Here is a 23,823-nt window from a genome sequence, read left to right as displayed (position 1 = left end):
ATGACTTCCATGTGTTTGAATTGGATGACTAAAGTTCTCAAGAAACTTATCTCCCTGAATCTCAATATTCTGATCACAACAACTCTGGACAAATTACAAGTCAGCACCAGTGCTGCATTCATTGTTTTGCACTTTTATAATCACATCACCAAAAGTAGGTTATTGGTTTTACCAAAATAATTTGGCACTATTTTTAAACTACAAACCTATAAAGTATTTTGATACAAAATATGATGCCATTTTTTTCCAACTAAATAAAATAAAAATGACAACATACTATTTTGTATTTTACATACATGTATCAGACATACTGCCTATCCCTGGCTGTTGGCTGCAGCAACTCAAGCTAGGTAGTACTGATTGTTTTGTGTTTGTTTTGTGTTTATGTTAGTTTTGATCCAATTTGACAGCTTTGCTATGTTGCCCACCCAAAATTTCTACCAGCCCACCCAAAATATAGTAGCCTAGCCTAGGTTAGAACCAGCCCTGCCCTGCATGGAGACATATTTTACGATAATAATGGAGAAAATGTTAGCAAAATGTTAGGTTTTTTTAACGGAATCTCCCGACCCTCATTCATCTATTTGCGCAACAGCCCACATTCTGCCTTCAATCCAGCGAGACAAGTGAAATAAATGTTTTTTGGTTTTTTTAAGCTGTCATCATCATAGGCACGATATTTAGGCTACCTCTGTTAAGCCTACACAAAGTTGCGTATTAAGGAGTATTTCCTGATCGGGGAAACCTTTCGTTCCGTAGTTCAATTGTGCCGCAGGCCAATAAAGGCAAGTGTGTTTGCCACTTACATTTCTGACGTCTGACACTTCACACTGCTGCAAGTGCATCAAGAAAGGTCCCGCCTTACACCATGTTAATGGCCAATCGTAGACTAGGATTTGGGGTGGCACCTGGGCTGGCCAATCGAATCTCAGGAGCCACCCCTCTGGCTCCGCCCCTGTATATATATTATACATACATACATATACATAGCCTAAACATTATGATGCTCCGGACCTTTGCTTGAGGAAATTTTCCGTAACGACCTCGCTGAAGATTAATTGAATACCCCTGGTGTATACTGTATTTTCTGTATTTTGTTTTTGTTCTTGACAATTGTCAGTGTCTCTTGAGTGATCAGAGCTAAATGTTTTGGGCTAATTTAGATGTAATATTGAGTCATTGTCTTTGATTTACCGGATTGACCCTAAAGCACTCCTTGTTTACAAATCACTTAAAGGACAAATCCGGTATGAATTGATCCATAGCTTTTGTTGGAAATCACTGTGTGCTGTTCATAGGAAAAAGAAAATGTGGCACAGCCAATTCTGAGTTATGGACAGGGAAGTATAGCCCAGAGCCGTATAGAAGTACTTTTGGTATTCCTGACATAATGCAGGGTAGCCGCGGGGTCTTAAAAGTCTTTAAACGGTCTTAAATGTCATGTTCCTTAAGTAAGGTATGAAAAAGTCTTAAATTCCGTTGCCAAAGCCTTAATTTTTTAAACGAAGGTCTTCAATTTTAATTATACTAGCCTGCAAGCAAGGTGAAATGGGGGAAAAAACTAGCCTGGCGGGCCATCCTATATCATTGAAATGTATAGTCTGGAATCGAGCCATTCACCTCGCTTAATCCAAGGGGCGGGCAGAGAATTGTCTTTCAAACTGCCTAGGCATGCAGTAGACCATATCCGTATCCGGTCGGTAAAACGGCAAATACATCCTTCTTCGAAAGGAATGACTTAAGTGCATTGTGTTGCTCAACTTTCAAAGAAAAGCACAAGTCCAACTCCTCCAAAGTTGACGCCAACGCCGATTCAAACAACTGATCTTCGTTTGCCATAGCCACCTTCCTTGTTGTTCACTGTCGCAGGACTGTCGCCATCCTGTTAAGCCCGCCTTCAGACTCTCTAACAAAATAGAGCGCTGTGATTGGATGACGTCCACGGCGTCAGCCAATAGAAATCCCTATGGTTTGATACTAGACGTACAGGCTGAGCAAATTAATTTGCCGCCGCTAGGGTGCGTCTAGATTTCTAGGATAGGAAAAAACAACAACAATGTGAAAATTCAACAGGGGGTTGATTAACGTCAGAGATCGTCTAATTTAGTGTTGCACGGTGCACCGATACTACAAAAGTGTCGCAATAGCTATTAGCAGTTGTCACAATACCTAATTTTATTAGTATCAATACTTTTAAGAATGACCGTGTTCTTGTTTGTGTGCACAAGGCATGCTTCTAGTACCTCCTCCCCAAGCCTGTGGCTGTGCGTCTTTTCTCCTCAAACACATATGCGCAGCTGTCGTGCCATAAACAGCGAGACATGGCTGCTAGTTTAGCTTAAGTGATTCTGTGGTAACACATAATAATAGGCTAATATCAAGTTGATTTGCTCACTTGCACCTCTCAACTTTGTGTTGCTAACCTACCTAGGCTATGAGATGTACGTAGGTCTACTATTGGGTTTAATGTCATTTAGAAATAGGCAGCGCAACCGTTGCAAACTTTTACATCTGGAGAGAGCTCCTTGCTAACTAATTCTGCTAGCTCAGGTCATGTATGTCATTCGTAATTAGTGCTAAAATCATTATTGAACATGATCCCTTCTATGAACTTGATAGTTTTTTATTTACATTTATTTTATCTAATGACAGACAACAATGAATGGCATCCACATATCCTTATGCATTATGTGCAACTATTATTCACTAGCCTAAAACTGTGAGACTGAAGGCTACAGTAATTACTCACATATTTCTTAAAGTGACAAACACTTAATTACACCTAGGCCTACACACCACATTAAAATTTGCCTAGGTGTAATAGTTTAAAAATAAATATTAAGTATTCAAATGACTAAATATGTTTAGCAATTAAGCAGATTAATAGTAATTATGCAGATTAAAAAATACTATACATTAACTGTACACTTTATATGAATTCGAAGGTATATGAAATAGAAACATATGAAATAAGCCATAATTTTCTGTGTGTGTGGAAAGAGTCAAGCAGAATCTAGGATGCCCACTGGTGTGAATGATAACACTATATTCAATATTACTGATGATGTCAAGGTGTTCTGGGCCCCCAAATCAAATACATTTTTTAAGAATTATCTTAGAAGTATCGAAATCGCAATTCTTGATGTGGTATCGGTATCAAAACAAAATTTTGGTATCGTGGCAACTACACTAGTCTAATTTCTTAGGATATGCGCAAACAATACTTTGGGTTTTCGCACCGCCAGCAATGAATCAACATAATCGGTCGAAAGGAGAGGACAGCACATCATGGGGAAGTGTTGTTTTAATTGTCATTATGGATTTGATCTGGTGTTTTACAACCGCATAATGGGTGTGATGTAGGTCTTAATTTTCATGTAAGTGGTCTTAAAAAGGTCTTAAAAAAAGTCTTATTTGGGGTGGTCAAACCTGGGGAAACCCTGTAATGGAAAAAAGATACCGAAGGCTTTTTTGCCATATTGAGTCAGCTTTACTTTCTTGTCCATAACTTGTCTAGGTTATGACACATTTTATTGTTCTTTGTCCTTTGGACAGTGCCTGGTGAGCTCGAACAACAAGGCTTTGAATCAGTTTACACCAGATTTGCCCTTCAATGAGACTGTGTGACATGTTCCAGCAATACTCATCACTTAAACCTCACTGATCACAGGAGAAATGTTCCTGTTGAAACCCACTATCAGAACTAAACAAGGCAACGCTGCATTTAGTTGTTATGCGTTCTGATTATGGAGCCAGCTCCCAGATGACAAAAAAAATTGCCCAAATTACTTTTTTGACATCAGGACTCTGAACTAAACTATTTTCAGATGCCCATTTTTTTTTACACTGAATAGGCTTAGTCCAACCAAAACAAGGTTTTGCCTAGTGGTAAGCTGGATAGGGGTTAATCCTAGCCTGACAATACAGTTTACTCACTAGATGAGGTGAGGGAATTCAACAAACTTGTTTAAGCTTGACAAATATATCAATACAATCTGTTTTTCAATTCGGCAACATATAGCAAATGTGAGTGGTAGCTATCACATCCCCCATTCTGTGTTTAAGTGATTAATAAGGTGTGTCTGATCTTTGTGCTGTATCAAAATTCCCACAGTTATTAAAGCAGACGGTCAAACAAATGTCTTACTTTGTATTTTTGAGTGGCTCACAAACTAACAATGTTCTATTTTCTGCTCTTCTCTCCCTCCTCCCTTTGGTTGGTTCCACCACCAGGATAAAAGACGCAGATTGACCAGCCCACGCTTTCATCCACCATTGTACACAGTATGGCACGCTTTGGCACAAGTTCAGTTTGTTTATGTTATTGTTTATTAGTTCATTTCTCCATGTTGTATGATTTATAGATAGACTTAAATTGTCATTGTGCAGTTGGTCCGTACAATGCAATTTGCTTGTGCAGCTTTTAAAAATAATACTCACACACTCTCACACACACACACAAAAAAAATAAGAATACACATTATAAAAAGAACATATCAAGGCATTAACATGCTTCCATTGCTTGAAGTCCATTTTAAAGTGCAACTGTGCAAGCTCCCATTGCTTAAAGTCCATTTTTAAAGTACAACTTTTTTGCTTTGTTTTCTAAAATAAAAGTTTGAAATGCTATGGAGTGCCCTATTTTTTGACCCTCAAACTGATATCTCAATTGTAACTCCTACTTCTCAACAGTTTCTCATTGCAATGTCTCCTCATTTGCTCTATTATTTCTCCCAAGGAGAAACAAGTTGTAAATGAGACTACACTCAAACATATAAGAGATCTCCCGTATTTCTCCTGCTTCTCAAACTAAGATCTCTTATGTGACTCCATCTGCTCTATTATTTCTCCTAAGGAGAAACAAGTTGTAAGTGAGACTACACTCAAACATATAAGAGATCTCCTGTATTTCTCCTGCTTCTCAAACTAATATCTCTTATGTGACTCCTACTTGTCTTATTGCTATGTGTCTCATCTTTTGCTTGTTTTATTTCTCCTAAGGCAAAATTAGGAGAAATAATTGTGACAAAAGTAATACTTAAATGATCCTTAAAAGAGAATCACCATTTTGCCTCCTTAGCAACAGAAGGGATACAAATGAGAAGCAAAAGTTTCCTCTGGGATTATAAAGATTATCTTCAAAAGAGAGTACCGTACCCTTCATTAGTGCTTCGGCACTCACATGAGCAATGACAGTCATCAGGATTAGTTAAATATTTATGATACACTTTCCTAGATTACATAGTTACGTACTTTAATCTTACCAAATAGTGGGGAACATCATCAGATCTGGTTGTACGTACCTCTGCAAGGGTCATTCTTTACGAGGAATTCATCTAGAGCTGTCCAGCCTCCACCAACACGAACCATGAGGGTGCTGCGCAGAATACGTACCATACGCAACTGCTGAGAGTCTCCAAACTACACACACCAGCAAGTAGAGGGAACAGAAAAATAAAATTATTTGAGACTTCATATAGATGTAACTTTTTCATACAGCTGAAACACACTACAGACCTCAAACGATTCCAAAAAAAAAACACCTACACCCAAAAACAAACAAACACCCCAACCCCCAAAAAACACCCAAAAATTCACCTACTCTGTAACGATTGGCACTTATTTGCTCCACTTGGAACCTCTTCGGGCAGTTACACTGAGACACCTGTCTGCTCACCTATAAAACACACAGGAACATGCCAATGGGCATCTGATATACTACACAGTAGTAATGGCTGCACATTTTCTTGAGTGGGTAAATAGTTGAGTGCTCTATCAGATCACTCAGATACCTCTTCGTTTATCTGGTCTACATCGAATGGCCGCCTGTATGGATCTCTGCTTGGGTGAAGAGCGCTCACAAACTCATAGTAGTCGATGTACCCATCGTTGTTGAGATCAAAGATGTTGGCAACGGCATTCATTTCCAGTACATTGGTGGGGAATTCTGAACAAACAAACATGACAAATAAACAGTTTACTCTACAGTTCTGTTGAGATAAATCACTAAACAGAAATCCCTAACCACCACACACTGCAGACCTTTTATTGACAGCAAGAAATGAGTTTGGCCTGTATGCTTCTTCAGGGTGCAGCAGACCTGAAGCAGCATACAGACAAAACACACGGTTCACTTTACACACACACACACACACACACACACACATTTTGAAATAAGAGAATGCTTACTGGAGGCGAGAACACTGTCGATGAACTCCTTCTGGCTGATTCTGCCATCCTGATCCCTGTCAATACCACGGAAGACGTCCAGGATACGCGACTTCATGTGGCTGATCCACTGAATGTAGCGCTTGCGCCACATACTAAAGTCAAAGTTAGCAAACTCCTCCAACTGGTCAAAAGACACAATTCGTAAGAAAATACATACAAAATGTCAAGCAAACACACAACACAGGCTTTAAAACCCTTAATAAAATCCTTGAATAAGCGAGTGGAGTGTCTCTGAGCAGTCCTTACACTATGGATTGTAGAGGATGATACTAAGGACTTAATACTGTATATAACTCACAGTAATAGTTCTATCTCACCATTTGCATAAAGAAGCGAATGCCTGTGCAAATACATATATTGTTTCATGTGCGGATCTAGGCACCTCTCTGAGTCTCTGCTGGTGTTCGTCCAGCTTGTTTTGTCTGGTGTGGGCGAGTAGCCAGAGCTGTCGCCAGCAGCTGACCAGCTGACAGAGATGAGGGGTGTGGGGCTCCAGGTTCTCCAATGGCAGTGTGATGGAGGGCTGCGGTTTCAGGGCGCCTCTTTTCCCTGCAAACCGCACAAGTCAAAACGCACAGAGAGAGAGAGAAAGAGAGAGAGAGAGAGGAAAAGAGAGATTAACTGTGGTCTTTGGAAACGAAGCGATTATCTTGGCTTTACTAGAAACAGTTTCTGTCCAAAGGTTACTTACAGCTTGCATTTGACTAAGTACAATGAAACACAAACAGCATCTATGAACTGACATGATGCTACGTTATGAATACTAATGGATATAACTGAAAGCTGGTTGAACTTTCACTCACTGGTTGGCGTCTTGCGACTGGGGGAGGCCTGCTGTTTAGGAATGTGCTTCTGTTTGCAGGACCTTGTGGCGTTCTCAACCTCGGGTGCCTTACGATTCAACTCCTCCATGAACACCTACAGGAAGGGGTGAAAGAGCCCTCAGATCAACCGTGTGCCATTTAAACAGGGGCACTTGTTGTATTGCTATAATGAGTTAAGCTACTCAGCAAAGACTAACAAGTTTAGAAGTGTGTTTTTGTCTTGAACTATTGCTTTATCTTAGCTTTACCGAAGCCAAACCCAACCCCTAACCCTAACCTTGACAATACATTATTGATAACAGTGTCCACAGATAGTTTGCTCATAATCTATGATCTTTAGACAGTGTGTAAGATTAGTAGAAATAAAAACCTCTGAATATACTGTATACTTTAAAGGAACAGAGAAGCGATTTAGTAGTGTACATTAATCAACTACTGGAGTCTGTCTTTATTATTGGTCAGTTTACCTACTATAACACAATGCTTTTGTGTGTGATTAGTAATGTCTGTCAGTACCGCATGTTGAGTGATGAGCTCCTCCATCTGCTCCATGTCCTCAGGCAGAGGCTCTTGGTCCCGCAGGTGGAGAGACTCCTCAGCAGAGTTGATCCAGTCCAGCAGTCTCTGCACCTCCTCTCGCTCGGCCTCCACGGTGGACAGGGCGCCCTGGATCCTCTCTCCCTGCTGCTGGGCCCATGACTGGACCTGAGAGACCAGGATACACCTCAGATCCATACAGGGACATGCGGCATGGTATTTCTTGCTCATGTTCTTTCATGTGAGATAATGATATTTAATGGGTTTTAAAGCACTATGCGTGACTGTTTTGCATCCATGGTAAGTGTATACAACTTTGGCACAGTTGGTACTATAATAAAATCCTACTAAGCATGCTCAAATGACATAGCACAGATTCTGAATTCTATTGTGCTCACCTCCTCAAAGCGTGTCTTGGTGACGCTGATCCAGGACTTGATGGTGATGACAGAGTCAGCGTGACAGGAGGATAGAATCTCTTCTCCCAGAGTACGGATGCACTCTAGCTCCATCTCCTGGCAGCTCAGAGAACTCATGGACTCCTACAGAACAAGGGGAAAGGGAATATAACAGTAACATTTCAACCCACTGAAAAAAAAAAAGAAACTACTATTTTTCTTTTCCAAATCTTTATACTCATTAAAACAAATCTGAATAGTTGCTAACAGTTCATACCAAAATATTGCATGCCTATAGCCTGACGTAGCTATACTCAACATTCTATTCAGAATTTGAGTCTGGAATCGGAGCACTGGGAGGTGATTATGGGGCATGTTTCAACCAATACGGGGGAAAAATGCCTCTGCACATAATTGGGAAACCAAACCACTCAGAGCAACAAAAGAGCCTACTGTGAATGCTGTTGTGAGAACAGCCAACACACCCTTCGACAAAAACTTAATCACTGTTTTCAGTTCATTTAAAGTTATTGTACTGTCAATATCTTGTACAACAGCCATGATAGTGACATAAACTTCTAGATTTTTACTGCTGCAACCGAAGCGCGCTCAGGTCACGAGAATGAATAGGCACCGATGCTCATCTGTCCATCATTGTATAAAGCCTGCCTGGACAATTTGATTGGTCCACACAATTCTCAAGTTTTCATAGAGGCTTGTCAATGGAGCAAGTCCAGACCGAATGTCCCAACCTCAAATTCTGTGGGTGGGGTTAAATTGGGGCTAGTTTCCAGGCTAACATGTCATAACTTACTACCATTCTGCCTGGTTACTGAGATGATGGTGAAATCCTTACTCACCCTGTGTTGTTTACAGAACTCCAGGAGAGCATCCTCTTCCTCGGGGATCACTCCGTATTTGAGGGCCCTCTCCACATCCGCTAGCTGGTCCAGGAAAGAGTGGACTTTGGTATCAAACTCTTCTGCCTATGAGACACAAGAATAAGACAAAAGTGAATCTCTATCAATATAGAAGACAGCTCAGAGTAGGGAGGGGGTGGGAGGGGGTGCTTATCCTTCTGTGCGGTGTTTAGCACTATGAATTTGAGCATTGTTGTGTTGTGTTGTGTTGTGTTGTGTACCTGTCTGAGAGCCTCCTCCAGCCGGGCCTGTTTGGAGACGGACAGTTTACACACGGCCTCCCAGCGGACCTCCAGCTCCTCCATCTGCTCCTGCAGCCAGTGGGAGTCGGCCGTGCTGCCCCGCGTCAGGTCCCGCACCGAACGCTTCAGGGTCCTGATGCACCCTGCGCGCTTGCCCAGCTCCTTCTGGAACACCTGCAGAGAGGAGAAGGGAGGAGAGGAGACGTTAGAGATTTTCACTGGACACTTAATGGTGTAGTTAAGATGACATTTTTCAGCAATGTTATGAGAAAATTACTAAATTAAGAAATTATAAAATTCTAAACTTTCCTAATGTTTTTTTTATTGCCAATTATGGAGAGTCAGCAAACTATTAGTAGTTACACCACAAATAATTAATCATATTTTGATCATTACTCATTACACATTAACTTATAATAGACAGTCAATTAACCATAAAGACTGAAAATGTGGTTAATGTAATTGATCCCACCTTGTGCTTGTCGATTAAATTATTGACCATGTCTTTCTCTCCCCTGACTGGCACATCTTCCGAAAGCTGAGGCTCTGCCCGGTACAGCCAGTCATTCAGAGCCTGCAGGGCATCACTGAACCTCCCTGAAAACAGCAGAGCCTCCTCCAACTTGTGCTGTCTGCAGATGGATTACATTTAAGTTACATTTATGTTTATGTAATTATGTACAATTATGTTTATGTAATTTAGCTTTTTTCAATGTACTGAATAAAATAATAAAAAATTCTAAATGAATATGAATGACCTATAAATCAATGAATGACCTATCAAAACATTCAAAATGAGCCATGAATTTCCTGACCTCTCCATGGACTTCCCAGTGATGGTATCCCACGAGTCTCGGAGCTCAGACACCATATTCTCCAAGGGCTGCCTGTCCTTTACGGTCACAGATTTCTCCAGTAGGGCCCGTCCATTCTTCAGAGTGGCCTCATACATAGGCCGTTTAGATCTCAGAAGCTTCTGGAATTCCTACAAGTAAACCAGTAAAAATAGAAATATTTTTAGTACTTTATTGATATACATTCAAGAAGGAGTAGAGGCCATGTACTTAAAGCACCTCACTTTGGATTAAATAAATTCATAATACTCTAAAATCCATGTTGAGCTTTTATACTTCTAAAAATACTTCACCTGGGATTAAATAGGTTCATAAATACAGCATTTCTGTTAAGTTCTACTGAATCACAGGTACAGGTGGTTCTACACATCCAGATTATGTGTGTGGGTGGAACAGGCTGAATCACAGGTACAGATGCTTCTATATGTGTGAGGATGGAACAGGCTGAACTACAGGTACAGATGCTGCTATATATCTATAGTATGTGTGTGGATGGAACAGGCTAAATCACAGGTACAGATGCTTCTATATATCCATAGTATGTGTGTGGATGGAACAGGCTGAATCACAGGTACAGATGCTGCTATATATATATAACGCAGTATATTCATAGTATGTTAGTGGATGGAGCAGGCTGTGCCTTTTGCTGTGTGAGCTGCTCCTTGATCTCCTCATGGGACACGGCGATCTCCTTATGAGTGTCCAGAGTCTGCTCCACCTCCGTCATCCAGTCCAGCAGGAGGTGCCATGACTCATTAAACTGCAAAGCCAAACAGGAAGTGAAGTTACTAAACAATACATTATCCCATTGTCAAACAGAAACCCTTGGTCATTATCAACAGCAAAACTTGACACAGAATGTTGGGAACCAAATCATAGTGCTGAAGCAGAACCACACCATTACGATAGTGATTAGTGACAGGCAGTATATGTGATAGTGTCTCACAGCCTGTATAAGGGAACAATCAGAGAGGATGCAGTTTATGCAGTGAAGAGGCGTTTTGCACGCCACTCATGCGCCCAGAGCGCCTCACGTTTTTCGCTCCTGCTGTACCTCTCGTCTTTGCGGAGGCACCCCGAGTGCCTCGAATTGAAAAAAAGTTCCAACTCCAAGCGGAAAAGCGCCCACGTTTTTATGAAAACATAGAGCACCTCGTGTTTTATAAGCGGCAAAAGCGTGTCCTGTCTGCTGTCGTACCTGTTTGGCCTGCTTCTTGACCTCCTCTAGCATCTTGCCTCTCTCCATAGTGCGCTGGTGCAGCTTCCTATAGCGGTCCTGCACCGTCATGATCAGGTTCTGCACCACATCACAGTCCTCCTTCCTACTGAGCTCAGTGAGCTTGGACGCCGCGTTCTCCATGGCTGTCTTCCTCTCTCCATATGAGTGCACCTCGCTCACCAGCACCTGGGTTATGGTGCATACAGAATAGTTGGGCGAGGATTAGGTTAATCTCACTGTATAACACACACACACACACACACACACACAGATTTTCCTCTCTTTCACTCTCTCTGCATAACATTGCATCACTTACCCATTAACTTAATAATTTACATATATAGCTACAGTAGCTCAGGACCTTGTACTACTCCATCATTTTCTTACTCACACACTCATTAACACTCAATCACTCTTACAATTATTCACTTACTCACTCATTTTACTCACTCATTTTACTCACTCACTCACTCACTCACTCTTGTATTCACCTTATGATCCAGAAGCTGGCCACAGATGGTGTCCAGGACAAAGCTCGGAGATGATAAATATCCAATAGAGTCCTCACACTTGGCCATTTTGTTCAGCAGGTCTTGCACATTACTGTTGAACTCTTTAGCCAAACTCAGTCCCTCTGTTAACTTAGCCTGGTAGACAAGAACCAGCAAAAGTCCAAGTTCAGTTAACTATGTGTAGCCCACCTAATATGCACAGGGCCAAAGTATTGTAATTGCTGCAATTCTCCATTCCCCTAGATGGCGCTGTGTAATGTTTGTTGGCTGAGCCACCAAATGCATCGCAAATATTCAAGTAGAAGAGTTCTTACAATATCATAGGCTTAAATAAAATACTGTAGGCTACTTGCAGATTGTTCACAATATCATATACCAGCAGTGTACATTTCATTATGGTACAACTCTGTTTCCAAAAACGTTGGGAGTCGAGGACACTGTGTAAAATGTAAATGAAACAGAATGCAATGACTTGAAAATCATGCAAACCTAGAGAATAGTTAGAGTAGTGCAGAAACAACGTATACATTGTTGGAACCAGACGGGTACATCATATATCTCTTAACAGGACATCTTGACCCACATGCTTTTGAATATTCTAATGTTGTTGTGGCTGAGAAGAAACAGCCTCCAGTGCAATCCCACTGACCTTGCGTTCTTGCATTTTTGCATACACAGTGTTCCATTTCTGCTCTAGGATGCACACACTGTGCTCTGTGCTTGAACCTCGGGCCACATCGCTCGCTTCCAACATCCTGTGGATAGCATTCCTCACATTTGTGTAGGCATGCATCTTAGACTCCATCTCAGTACACAGCTCCTAAAAGGGAAGAGATAGAGAGAGACACTTTAGCAGGACTAGACCATGTTGGATTTTTGGTCTAATAGGCAAAGAGCATAGCTAGAAAATGTATAATAAGCAACATTACAGAAGGCCTCCACAGTATTAATGATCAACCATTTGTCCATTCATTTTGAACCAAGGAGTAGAGTGACCAACCAATGCTTAGCGGTTACATGAATTCATGGAATGAACAAGCATCACATTCAAGTGTTTTCTAAAACCCAGCCTTTTACATCATTGAAAAAAAATACAATCAGTGGAACTGGAATTACCATATGTGCATTGAGCCTCTCATTGGCTGAATCTGGCATTCCCCACACCATCTTACTGGAGGATAACCTCAGATCCGTATTCTCCAGCCACTGCAGCAGGTCCTGGATCTCCATGGTAACATCTTGGACCTGAGGATGATGAACAGATTAACACAAGAGTATGGCCATGTCTCCAAGCGTCAGTTTCTGCATGTGATTATCTATGTGTGTCTGTCTGTTTTTTTCCTGTGTATATATAACGCATGTATGAGGCCCCACCTGGCTGAGGTTGTTCTCCAGCTCCAGCTGCCGGCGCTCGGTCTCGCAGCGCACAAACTCCCAGCGCTCGTTCAGGCCCTCCAGACGAGGCTGCAGGCCGTGGGGACTGTCCCCTGAGCCAGCCTCCAGCAGGCCTCGGCCAGCCTGGTTCAGCTGCTCCACCGTGTGCACGTGGGACATCACGTCATTCCGCAGCACCTGGGAGGGACACAGAGAAAGCGTTGTTGCTGGAGGATGTTCTCTTAAACACAGACTGATGATTATCATGATCATTTTGATACATTGTTCGGTAACATTTTACTTGACAGTATCGACATAAGAGTGACATGAACACATGACACTGTCATGACACATGAACCCTAAACCTAACCCTAACCCCAACCCTAACCCTAATCCTAACCCTAACTTTATGACAAAAACCGAATGACACTTAATGACAGAAGTGTTATGTCATAAACGTTTATGACTTGTTTATGACACATTCATGACAGTGTCATGTCACTCTTATGTCGATACTGTCAAGTAAAGTGTAACCCATTATTCTATGTGTAGCCTGTATCTGACACACATACCAATGTGTTTTTTGGGTGTGAGTAGCGCTATGGTAATCAGTCTGTCAACCTGGGTCCCATCAGCGAACCCGCCATTGCAAATGGTGCTTTAGATAAACTTGTCTATTAAATACCAGTCAACTTTAACTTTAACAGACCAATTGTGATAAATTACCCAAAATTAGTTGGAGAATTGCAGAAGTGATGAGTGTGATCAGATGCCCTTTGTGTGTGATAGCATGAAGTAGTAAGGGCATCAAATTAACAATGTAGCTATCACAGGAGAAGATGTAATTCTACCAAAACTTGGTTGGAAGGTTAAAAGGGTTATTCTCAAAATTGAGCCTGTGTTGATACACTCCAGCATTCATTCTTCTCTCTGTGCAGATAGCAAGTTAAAACTGCCAGGAAAGAGCACCACTGATGCTCCGTACCTTGTGCTTGGCCAGCTCGATCTCACAGGTCTGCAGGTCTATACTGAAGGGCCGGGGGCCTTGCAGCTGCTCGGCGGTGCGAGACAGCCAGGAGTGGAGCTCGTCCAGCGTGTTCTGGAACTGACCCAGACCCAGCAGGGCACACTCCAGCTGGTGCTGTAAGCACAAACAACCACAACACATTCTCAACACTATTACAACACATCCACAACACATCAACAACACAACCGCAACACATCAATAACACAACCACAACACAACCGCAACACATCAATAACAGCTGCAATATAGTAGTATAATAGTGTTGCAGCTGCAATATACTTTAATATATATTATATACTATAATTACGTTTTCTGCTGTTAAAGAATGTGTATGTGTTGTCTGTATGCTGCTGAGACCTTGAATTTCCCCTGGGGATCAATAAAGTATCTATCTATCTATCTATCTATCTATCTATCAGATTTTATGATTGGAGAGATGTGATTTCATGAATACCTTCTAGTAAATAATTCAAAAATGTACATATTTTGACACTGAATACTGACAAGGACTGGGTATGGGACAAGCGCATGTCATTAGGGACATTCTGTGAGATGTGACCTCACCTGTCGGCTCACGGTCTCAGACTCCAGGCTGTCCCAGCGCTGACGGAAGTCACACAGTGGTGAGACCGACCCTGGTCGCTCAGAGCCCGGAGACAGGCGGCATACAAAACGATGGTTCAGACTCTCAATCTCAATCTTCTTCTGGTACAGCTCCCGTTTGAACTCCTGTGGATGGTTGCACAGGGTGAGACAAGCACCATCTCTATATGGTCTCATGGCTTGTGTATTTCTGAATTCTGAAGTCAACCTACCTTCAAATCACAAAGCTGGTCTTTCACTGATCCCAGGTCAGATCCCACCAGAAATTCCTCTGTAGACCTCAGCTCTGCAGACTTAAGCCACTCAAACAGCCCCTGAGAGGGCACAAACAAAAAGTCATGAGGTCACAATGTATACAAAAAATATATATATTTACTGAATTACTATATGAGGCTGAGTTCCATGCCCCTGATCAAACCCACTCTTGCAGTTCCTCGGAACCGCAATTCTAGTTGTAATCTATTGTAGGGCTTCAAATGATTACACACTGCAAACCTCGTACATCATACCATGTGTGGTCCTACATGCAGATGACAGATAATACCTCTTGGTATTGCACACTGATAGAATGCATTTGCAGTTTGGGCAAAGGAAATGCAAACATAATGGTTTCTGAATATATTGCTTATATCTGTATTCAAAGCAGGAAGGCAATGTTTTGCTTTTGGATAAAGGAGAGAAGTTGACTCCACTCCACAAGCATGGTCTAAAGTGCATGGCTCATAGACTAGATCATTCATAGGACGGTTGCCCACTGGCAGAATATTGCATTCTGTCAGATACACATCACATTAACCACAGGGTGCCTAGGCCTTTATTGTGCCAAACACATTCAAATTAAAAGCGACTTCTATTTGGCAAAGACAGATTGCAGGGAAGGGAAAATATGACAACATATACGGTTGACTAATGTAGCTTCAAAGTGTCCTGTTGCACATATTGTCAAGCTTTTCAAATCGTTCAACCACATATCAGCAACATTTTAACTGTGTCTGATGCATAACAGAGTCTTAAGCTTTAAATCAAAATAAGAAAATGAACGATGACAGAAAATGATCACAGATTCAAAGTCAATCACTATTGATTATATGAAATGGTCAAGAAAATCATACATTTCATGGCTGTTAATTTAGGATTATATACAGTAACACACCATAGAATATCATTTCCAGATAGCACATACCTGCATGGTGTCCTGGTAATGTAAAGCCATCTGTAGTGATTCCTCCAGCTTGCTGTGGCACTCAGTCCAGATCTTACTCAGGTTGTTCCATACGCTGTACAGCTGAAACACCAGATAGAACATTCATACTTACACTCATCATTAGGTTTCATTTTCAACTGTAAGTTTTTTTTTTTTTTTTTTTTTTTTGCCATTTTTATGGGAACACATACCTCATCCAAGCTCTTTGTAACATCGGGCTTATCCGTGTCCCCACAAGCCGACATCAGCTCCATTCCAAGTATGCCAAGAGTGTCAAGATCTCCCTGCAGGCCGTCAATGTCCTCTCGGAGTGTCTGATGATGGAGAAGAGAAGAGAAGAGAAAAGAAGAGAGGAGAAGAGAAAAGAGTGAGAAGAGAAGATAAAAGATACGCAGAGAAGAGAAGAGATAGAATAAGATGTAATCATGTCCACTATGGTCATGTCCACATGACCATATTCCAGACAGAATAAGAAAAAAGTAAGAGTGGTTCTTGGGATGGGTGAGTATGATGTCCACTGTACCTGCATGGTCTCCAGGCTCTGCCTTATCGTCTCTGAATCTGACCTGCTGGCGTTCAGGTCCAGCACTGCCTGCTGGGCATCGTTCAGGCCGATCGTGACGTCACTCACGTCGTTCCAGAACTTCACGGCGAGGTCCAGGAGGTTGAGGAGCCAGCGCTCCCTCTCCTGAGCCTGGGTTTGGGCTTCCTGCCACAGCTGCGACAGACCGGACACTCTCTCCTGGATCGCTGGTGGTCGGACAGTAATATGTGGTTGAGATGAGATTTTATATTTATAAAAATCTAATATATACCATCACAAGGCAACTGAGTATGTGTTTTCTGTCCCTGAGCATTACACAAAACCAAATTCTAAGCGATGTTTCATCGTATTAGTAATATAGCACTGACTTGACTTGGATTATTGCATTATAGTCAAAATGTATGACAAACTGTGCTCATGATGTAAAGCAGACATATGATGTGAGTGCAACACTTTGATAAAAACAACTTGTGTGTGTCTTGTGTCGTCTTCGTGTGATGAAAACAACAAATACGGCTGTCTTTGTCTCTGAGCTCCACCTGTGCCGATGGAGCCATGTCCTGCCGCCTGCGTGTTGGCCAGCAGCTCGTCCGCCTGACTCCTCACACTACCCAGGCCCAGCTCGAGTTTGGACAGCTCGGCCAGCGTCTGCTTGTTGTCCTGCAGCTGCTCGCGGATGCGCGGCGTCAGGCCCTGCAGCGCGGCCGCCGACTGCATGTGGCTGCGCAAGCGCTCCAGGCTCTCCCCGATCACCGTCATCCGCTCGTTCAGCTGTGGGTGTCAACGAGAGAAAGAGAGAAGGGTCTTAGCCAAAAAAAAAATAAATGTATCCATTAAATTTTGTTTGCCCAACAGATGACAGCTTTACTGCAAAATACGCTGCAGATTTATACCATGTCATTTGTTTAATCTTCTTATATTTAATCATTTAAAATACTATTTTAATGTTATAATGTTATTTTTGATGCTTTATGTCTGCATGTGGTGCATAAGAATAATTCTTACTACTGTATGAGCATGTGTGTGCTATAGTGTCTCGGTTGGTGTGTGTGTGTGTGTGTGTGTGTGTGTGTGTGTGTGTGTGCGCGCTCCACCTGTGTGAAGCGAGGCAGCGACTCCTCCAGCAGACTGGCCGCCTCTCTGACCCGCTCCCTGATGGCCTGGTGCTGCTCCTCAGCCTCTTTGGCTTGCCGGCAGTGGTCCTCACCCTGGGCCGGGTTCAGGTCCGACAGACGCTTGGCCAGCATCCCCAGCCGTGCTATCACAGGCTTATGCTCCGCAATGGACTCCCTTAGGCCCTACAGGGGGGCATGATTAAAGCATTAAAAGGACACTAAATCTGAGATTAATCACTTAATTTTGTATAGTGCAGCAGGGACCAGTGACCATTTTATACAGTGCAATAGTGACAACATTTATAAATATTTAGGATGCAGTGTTCAACTTGGTCAAATGGTTGGTGTTTTGATGGGCTGTTATGAATCAATGTGATAGACATTGAAATGAGATCATTAAAAACTCAATTTATTCACTAACACAAGGCCAAAATTGTCCTTATTCTCAAGCGTAATGAGAACAAAGCTATGGCTATAATCCTGTGGCCCTGTGATATTGTGCATGTAATACATCGGTGAGATGAATAAAGATTTCGGTCTTTTGTTTAATCTGGGCACAATCACGGTGTGTTTTCAAAGTGAATGGAGAGGTAGAGTGGATTTGGGAACATGAAAGGACATCATTGTGGAGAGCAAAAGAGGCAGAAAGGGAGATTAAAAAAAGAAGGGAAAAAAACACTGGTCCTTGAAGTGAAGCAGGCCAGCCCTCTCTTTCTCTCTCTCTCTCTCTTTCTCTCTCTCTCTCTCGCACCTGTAAGAGGTCCTGTTGTTCCCTGAAAGCCTCGTAGCTGATGGTGCTCAGCGAGAGCTGGTCGGCCAGGGCTTTGGTTTCCCGTAGCCATGGCAACACCTCGGCGTGGCCCTCGGCAAACTGGGCGAGGAGGGACTGAGCGTGCTCCAACTGCAGCACCACGTGGGAGCTGGTGGCCGAGGTGACGTGGCACTGCTCCTGCAGGGCGTCCAGCTGCACCTGGGAGAGAGAGAGAGAGAAGCAAAGGTCAAGCCAGCCCTTAAACCAACACGGCCTTTCTCACGGCCACTTCAACGACGGGCACTGCGTCATCGTACACTTGGCCCCGGTGTAAGGGTCTGTGTTCTTTGTAGCAAGTAAGACACGAGGGGTGCTACGTCATACACTTGGCTACAGTGTAAGGGTCTTTGTTCTTTTATGAAAGGTCAGACATGAGGGGTGCTACGTCATACACTTGGGCGCTACGCCATAGACTTGGCTCCAGTGTAAGGTTCTGTGTTCTTTGGTGACAGGTAAGACATAGTACCTGGAGACCCTCTGTCTCCCCCTCTTCACCGTAGGTTCGTAGGATTTCAGAGATCTTCATCATCTTTTCGATGTTGAACCTATGCTGCAGGATTTCCACTGAGAGGATCTGTGAAGAGATGCAAGTAATACAATTTAAAATCTCATGTTATATTCCAGAGATGTTTAATCTTGAGGAAAACAACTATGCTACCCGTCAAAATGTTGAATGGTATTATACAAACATTGTGGGTGACCTTTTTTGTCAAGTGACTTTGGATAATAGCAATTCTAGAAGCTCCAACTCTAACAAGAAGAGCATGTGGTGTGTCAAGACTATGCAAAATAGTAAACATACTTGTACCTTATTTGCATAACATAATGGTTGAAAAGAAGGTAAATGAATTAAGCAAAGGACTTAATGCATTGTATTCACCTTTTGCTCGTAGAGCTGAGAGGAGATGAGGTCTGAGTCCAGGGTAATGGCCTTTAGATCCTCCAAGGCCCGGGCAGTGTCCCTAAACCAGGCCATCTCCTTCTCTACAGCCTGCTCCAACTAACACAGAGAAAACACACCAGTCAAGGCCACAGCATATGCCATACAAACAAAGAAAACACACAGATTTCTCCTAAGAATGAATATCATAATAATTATATTATGATATTTAGATTTAGAATATTAAGTATTCTAGGAATGCTATATTATACTTATTATTATTGCTATTGCACAGTAATAGTAGTCTCATTCTCAGCAACTATATAGTACAGTATACATAGTAAAGTATATTATAAGAATACTATTTTAGTGTTGGAGTACACTAAAATGGTATACTATAGTGCTGTAAGAGTAGCCTCATTCTCAGCAACTATATAGTACAGTATACTGTATATAGTACAGTATATTATAAGAATACTATTTTAGTGTTGGAGTACACTAAACTGGTAAACTATAGTGCTGTGAGAGTAGTCTCATTCTCAGCAACTATATAGTACAGTATATTATAAGAATACTATTTTAGTGTTGGAGTACACTAAAACTGGTAAACTATAGTGCTGTGAGAGTAGTCTCATTCTCAGCAACTATATAGTACAGTATATTATTAGAATACTATTTTAGTGTTGGAGTACACTAAACTGGTAAACTATAGTGCTGTGAGAGTAGCCTCATTCTGAGCTTCAGCTCCTCACCCTCTGTCTCTCGGCAGCACACAGCGCTGCGTCCCCAGCCCCCAGGGCAGCCTGGCTGCCGGCCCCCAGCAGCTCCCTCTCGATGCGGCCCAGCCACAGGTGGAGGTCCTCCTGGCTGGAGGTGCAGCGGCTGGAGGCCTCCAGGGCCTGCTCCAGCCTCTGCAGCACGTCCACGCTGCTCAGACTCAGCACCGAGTAGCGGATCCTCAGGCCGTCCACGCGCTCCTGCACCAGCTGGGACTCCTCGTCTGAGCGGGTGGAGGCAGAGAGCAGTGGAGGACATGAGGACAATAACACATGCACAAGTCTTTGGTGTACTGGTCAATCTATCCATCTGCTTGTGACAATAACACATGCACAAGTCTTTGGTGTACTGGTCAATCTATCCATCTGCTTGTGACAATAACACATGCACAAGTCTTTGGTGTACTGGTCAATCTATGCATCTGCTTGTGACAATAACACATGCACAAGTCTTTGGTGTACTGGTCAATCTATGCATCTGCTTGTGACAATAACACATACACAAGTCTTTGGTGTACTGGTCAATCTATCCATCTGCTTGTGACAATAACACATGCACAAGTCTTTGGTGTACTGGTCAATCTATCCATCTGCTTGTGACAATAACACATGCACAAGTCTTTGGTGTACTGGTCAATCTATGCATCTGCCTGTGCATCTCGTATACAGGATATGTCAGTGTCAGTGGGTATAACAGAATAACATTTGAATAAGAGAAAAGAGGTAAGAAAATTATAAAGCAAGCCTACCTGAAACCCTCTCCATAAGATCATGGCTATTCTGTTGCAGATTCAACAAATCAACATTTTTGGACTTGATTTGATCCTGTACAGCCTGTAAAATAAAACAACAGAAATCAGAGATGGATAAATAAATAAATAAAACAGGGAAAAAACAAAGTTGCACTTTTGATCTTATTTTGTTTTATTTTATTACATACCAAAATATTACACTACATACAAACACCCCATCTATTTAGTTCAGTGCCTCCACTATATTCCACTGTATGGCAGACATGCTTGTCTCCTCCTCCACCCTTACCTTGGCCTGCTCTGTGGCCTCCTGCAGATGGAGCATCCCTCTCTCGGCGGTGCGCAGCTCGGCCAGGTCCTGCTCCACCGATATCAGCCACACCTGCAGCTGGTCACTGCTCTCCTGGAACAGCTGGGCTTTGGGCAGGATGAGCTCCAGACTCGCCCGCCTACAAATACAACCAATCGTTTCGCAAAGCAACATAATCGCTAATTAGCCCCCATCTCACACCAGCAGTAGCCAGACTGAAATTGGATTGGACAATGTCGTGATGTCGAGCCCAGACCTGTTCTCGGCACCCAGACGCAAGGCATCCCATTTGAGCTGCAGGCTGGAGAGTTTCTGTCTGGTTTTCTCCCCGTCTTCTCCCTCAATGCCCTCGGCCAGGAGCGGGCCTTCCGACATCATCGTATCCATACTGGGCTTCCTGTCCTCTAGGAGGCGCTGCAGGAGCTGTTAAAAAGAAATTCATTCATTAAATCTGTTGATTTTAACAATGCTAGTGTTTCTTGCAGATTGAATGAACTTGGAGTCAGTTACCACTTTTCCACATTGGTTAATGAATAACAAATCTAGTCACTGTTTTAAGTGATGCATTCAAACAATTAACTTGACAAAAGAGGGGGAATAACAGTCTATCTCTGAATAAAAACAGTCCCCTAGGATCCTTGCCAGGAGCACAGTCACTGCTAGGTCTGAGAATAAGCATGCAGTGAAACGTGCCTTGTCAATGGAGCTACACCCTTTGTGGCCCCGGAGTCAAAGCCTTGTCTCATGTGTCAAGTCAGCATTGTGTGCATCCAGGCATGTTTCACCTCACCCGCACCGAACTCACAAAAGCAGCCGGCTCGAGCTGAAAGGTGAGCGACTTGCTTTTCTTTCCATGAGGAACTGTACACAAAAGCCTTCTCTAGCACTTAGTTACCGTGAAAATTCTCAATTCAATATTGAATGGAGGTAAACGCTGAATAAAGAGGATCTGGAAATAACTTCATGGCTGCACAGGATTTTATGCACATACATTATCTGGTGAATACATTCAGTTCATATACAAGCTGAGATTCATTTCAAAATCTGGACCGGTCCTAATGAGATAATCATATTTGATTAAAGTTAATTGTATCCAACCTGGGCTGGCTGTAGGATAGAAAGCATGCAACAGATTGAGCCTTTTTACCTTCTGTTCCTGGAGCTGTGCTTTCACCACCTTGAACTCAGAGGATGGAGGTTTCTGATTGGCCGTGAGCTCTTCGATCTCAGACACCCATGTAAGAAGGGCATCCAGGTTCTGCTGAAAGGTCTCCGGATCCCCAAACTCATCTCTCAGAGTCAAGGCGGATCTGGCACCCTACACAGACGATGAAAATGCACGAAATGATCAATTAGATTAGATTTGGTCAAATTAGATTACGCTAATTGAATAACATGCTACAATGGTGCATTGAGATATGGCACATTGAGGCTTCATAAGCAGAAATGTATGTCAACAGCACCTTCCATCTGTCCAGACTGGAGTCTTGGTCTGAACTTGACTGGCCATCACTTTGAAGCTGCAAGTTAGATATATCAGAGATAAGCCAGTTACATTCCTGAATATGGAGGTTATGGGGTCCTGCAGGTGGTCTGATATAACATTAGAAACAGTCGACATTTGAGCAAGCAGCGTTTAATAAATGGGCAATTCCATGGAAAATTATGTTTTTTGTAACATCCATAACGCCAATAAAATGTGATGGTATGGTATGATGTGAATGATTACATACAATTTGAGCATTTGCTATTTTTGGCCGAAGAATGTAGATGACAATAAATGCACAAAAAATTCACATCATACAAATGCCAAGGCATTTCACTGGCGTTATGGATGTGACAAAAAGTCAATTTTCCGTGGAATTGCCCAAATAGCCTACTTTTTTAACAAGATGGCATACATGTAAGTAGGATTTGATCCATCCTTTGTTAAATCAAAACACCTGCTGAAAACATGTATCCAGATATATGCTTTATCATACCAGTTACGCTATGGTAGGAATAACAAATGAATCCAGTAGACATGGCTATAGACTGTTGGTCACGCAACCTCAAAGCATGAAGTAAATAATATGATTAAAGCTCACAGAAGGCACGCTAGAAAAGATGTGATGGATTGTTTTGAGGATGGCAAATGGTAATGGAAGAAGCCTAAACCCTGGTTCAAGTCCAGAGAAAGTGCTCTGGCTACTGCTGTTGTATTGACCTCTGCTAGTTCCTCAGCCGCTCCCGTGAGGACCCTCACTGTCCTGGTGACAACGGGGTCACCGCCCTTCCCTGCTGCCGGATACTCCGTCACCTCCACAATCTCCGTCACAATGGTCTCCGTCACCTCAGTCACCTCGGTGACTTCCGGTCTGTTCGGCGTTCTCCACGACCAGGGACTTCCGGAGTCCCGTCTCTGGAGGCTGGTCCGCCTCTCCAGAGTTGTCCCCTTGTCGTAGTGTCCCAGCGGGGACTGCCTCTCCAGCGTCCCCCGGTCGTAATGCCCCAGTGGGGAGTGCCTGAACTCCGGGGGGTTAGTCCTGCGGGCCAAGGACCCGTTGCGGGGGGTTTTGACCGGCGAGGGTGTGCTGCGCCAGGCATTGTCCAGAGTGCTGGTGGTGGTGACCGTGGGTGCCGGTGAGCTCCGGGGCTTCTCCAGGGTCGGGCTGGGCGCTGCGTCCTCCCGCTTCTTCCCCTCCTCCTCC

General features: G+C 42.9%; 1 protein-coding gene across 1 annotated transcript; it reads right to left on the bottom strand.

Annotated features, from left to right (window-relative positions):
- Positions 1–5,283: 5,283 nt before the first annotated feature.
- macf1b (microtubule actin crosslinking factor 1b) lies at positions 5,284–15,930 on the bottom strand. Its single transcript, XM_076281248.1, has 22 exons — positions 15,925–15,930; positions 14,954–15,055; positions 14,703–14,867; positions 14,097–14,252; positions 13,112–13,309; positions 12,854–12,982; positions 12,387–12,557; positions 11,717–11,872; positions 11,205–11,411; positions 10,647–10,766; positions 9,968–10,137; positions 9,625–9,784; positions 9,132–9,326; positions 8,851–8,976; positions 7,991–8,134; positions 7,572–7,760; positions 7,035–7,149; positions 6,614–6,780; positions 6,190–6,352; positions 5,793–5,947; positions 5,603–5,677; positions 5,284–5,421 (listed from the first exon to the last, which is right to left on the bottom strand). Exons 1-22 carry the CDS (start codon positions 15,928–15,930, stop codon positions 5,284–5,286), a joined length of 3,207 nt encoding a protein of 1,068 aa, XP_076137363.1.
- Positions 15,931–23,823: the final 7,893 nt, after the last annotated feature.

Source organism: Alosa pseudoharengus, unplaced genomic scaffold (genome assembly GCF_046254945.1).
Source record: "Alosa pseudoharengus isolate Yale_2024_CS ecotype anadromous, Long Island Sound unplaced genomic scaffold, YU_APseudo_1.1 YU_APseudo_1.1_scf_12, whole genome shotgun sequence".
NCBI classification, from domain to species: domain Eukaryota; kingdom Metazoa; phylum Chordata; class Actinopteri; order Clupeiformes; family Clupeidae; genus Alosa; species Alosa pseudoharengus.
This window is presented reverse-complemented; position numbering and strand designations above follow the sequence as displayed.

Coding starts and splice junctions, on each gene's coding strand:
- macf1b (XM_076281248.1), bottom strand. Junction 13,310..14,096: donor TCGAGCTGGCCAAGCACAAG/GTACGGAGCATC, acceptor TGTCCCTCCCAG/GTGCTGCGGAATGACGTGAT. Junction 12,558..12,853: donor AGAGGCTCAATGCACATATG/GTAATTCCAGTT, acceptor CTTCCCTTTTAG/GAGCTGTGTACTGAGATGGA.